The 2,500-nt window shown below is 32.7% G+C and overlaps 1 protein-coding gene across 7 annotated transcripts in view; it reads left to right on the forward strand.

Annotated features, from left to right (window-relative positions):
* LOC119573183 overlaps positions 1 to 2,500 on the forward strand; it is an 11,115-nt gene that overhangs the window by 2,105 nt on the left and 6,510 nt on the right. For 5 of the 7 annotated variants that reach the window (XM_037920257.1, XM_037920256.1, XM_037920259.1 and 2 more), the window contains exon 3: positions 2,150 to 2,485. In XM_037920257.1, the coding sequence (XP_037776185.1) occupies positions 2,150 to 2,485 (336 nt within the window). Of the gene's footprint in view, positions 1 to 2,149; positions 2,487 to 2,500 lie in introns of all 7 variants that reach the window. The other 2 variants (XM_037920263.1, XM_037920262.1) reach the window with 1 other exon arrangement.

The raw sequence follows: 2,500 nt of genomic DNA on the forward strand, positions 1-2,500 counted from the left end.
ATTATCATCATCATCATCGTTATTATAATTACTGCTATCATTTTTCTCATGATTATCATCATTATATTGTTATATTATGATTCTTTTTACTGCCACAATCATCATCATCACCATCATCATCATAACCATCATCATCATCATCATCATTATAACCATCATCATCATCATCATCATCATCATAACCATCATCAATCATCATCATCATCATCATCATCATCATCATCATCATCATCATAACCATCATCATTATCATAATCATTATCATCGTAATCATAATCGTAATCGTAATCGTTATTATTATTATCATCATCATCACGGCCATCAGCATCATCATTGCTGTTATTTATGTAGCTGTCGTTGTTATGATTGCTATTACTGGTGCTACTGCTGTTACTACTACTACTACTATTACTGCTACTACTACTACTATGACTAACAGTGCCTCCTAACAAACTACTACTACTACTACTACTACTACTACTATTACTGCTATTTCTACTACTATAAATAACAGTACCTCTTAACTAACTACTATTAACACCACTACAACTACTATTGATGCTAATGTAGTGCTACAACTGCTACAACTATTCCTACTATTACCTCTATTACTTATACAGTTGCATCTACTATTGTTGAACAAAAACACAGTAACATATACAAAAGCTAAAAAGAAACAGCCGTATCATGAAAAAAAATTGATCGCAACGTTTCGAACACGTCAATAACTCCTGCTCGGATGAAACAAATAACCAAAATGGATGTTCCATTCCAGTTCATTTTCTGGTGTTTTTTTCTTTTTTACTACTACTACTACTACTACTTGTAGTAGTATCATTATGATCGTTATTGCAATTATCATTATTATTATTATTATTATTATTATTATTACTGTTATCACTATCATTGATATTATTATCATCATCATTATAATTATTGTTGTTGTTATTATTATCATTAGCAGTAGTAGTATCATTATTATCATTATCATTATTGTCATTATCATTACTATTATTGTCATTATCATTATTATTGTTATTATGACTGATATTATCATCATCAATATGAATATCATGATAATTGCTGTTATTATTATCATCATCAGTATCATTGTTATTATTATTATCAATTTTATCAATATTAGTATATTAGTATTATTTTTATTATCATCATTATCATTGCTGTTGTTGTAATTACTATTATTACTATCATAATTATCATTATTGTCTTTATTATTGTTATCATCATCATTAATATTATTATTACTATAATCATTATTATCATTATTATTATTATTAATATTATTATTATTATATTATCATAATCACAATTGCCATCATTATCATGATAATTGTTAAAATTACTATTGTTATTATAATTATTGTAGTTGTTCTTGTTATTATTATTATTATTATTATCACTATTCTTATTATTATAATTATTAACATAATTACCACCATTACTGTTATCATTATTGCTATTATTATCATTACTGTTATTATTATCACCATCATTATTACTATTATTATCATTTCCATTATTATTTTCATCATTGTTATTATCATTATCATCATTATCATTATCATCATTATTATCATTATCACTACTATAATCATTATCATTATTTTCATTACCATTACGACCATTATCATTGTCGTTATCTTTTCATTCTGATTCTCATTACCATCGTTGTATCATGGTGTTATTACCGTAGTTATAACCATTATTATTGTAGTTATATATATATATATATATATATATATATATATATATATATACACACACACACACACACACACACACACACACACACACACACACACACACACACACACACACACACATATATATATATATATATATATATATATATATATATGTGTGTGTGTGTGTGTGTGTGTGTGTGTGTGTGTGTGTGTGTGTGTGTGTGTGTGTGTTTGTTTGTTTGTGGATGTGGGGTGGGTGTGGTGTATGTGTGTGTGTGTGTGTGTGTGTGTGTGTGTGTGTGTGTGTGTGTGTGTGTGTGTGTGTGTGTGTGTGTGTGTGTGTGTGTGTGTGTGTGTGTGTGTGGATTATTAAAGCACAAGATGGCCATATTCTGCAAACCAACAGCGAGTTTCACGAGGCAGATAACCATCCCCTCCCCAAGGTCCTTGCGAACCACGAGAGACACATGGCCTTGTACGAGCGCGTGGCCCTCCTCGAGCACGACCTCAGCCAGCGACGAGAGAGCGAGGCCAGGCTGGAGGCCGAGGTACTCCAGCTCAAGTCGAGAGTCCCTGCCCTCGAGGAGGAGATCGGCACCATCCCCAAGATGCGGAAGGACTTGGCCGACTTTGAGGCCAAGATTGAGAAGCTGGTTCACGACTACGAGGCCAAGCTGTCGACGCTCGCTTCCGAGGTGATCCGCCTGAAGAAGAGCGGCGCGCGCAGGAAGAACCTGGAGACGCTCAGTGACCAGAGCGACGACGTCCTGCTGCGGACAGGTGAGAAACCCTCT

Source organism: Penaeus monodon, chromosome 5 (assembly GCF_015228065.2).
Source record: "Penaeus monodon isolate SGIC_2016 chromosome 5, NSTDA_Pmon_1, whole genome shotgun sequence".
Lineage (NCBI taxonomy): Eukaryota > Metazoa > Arthropoda > Malacostraca > Decapoda > Penaeidae > Penaeus > Penaeus monodon.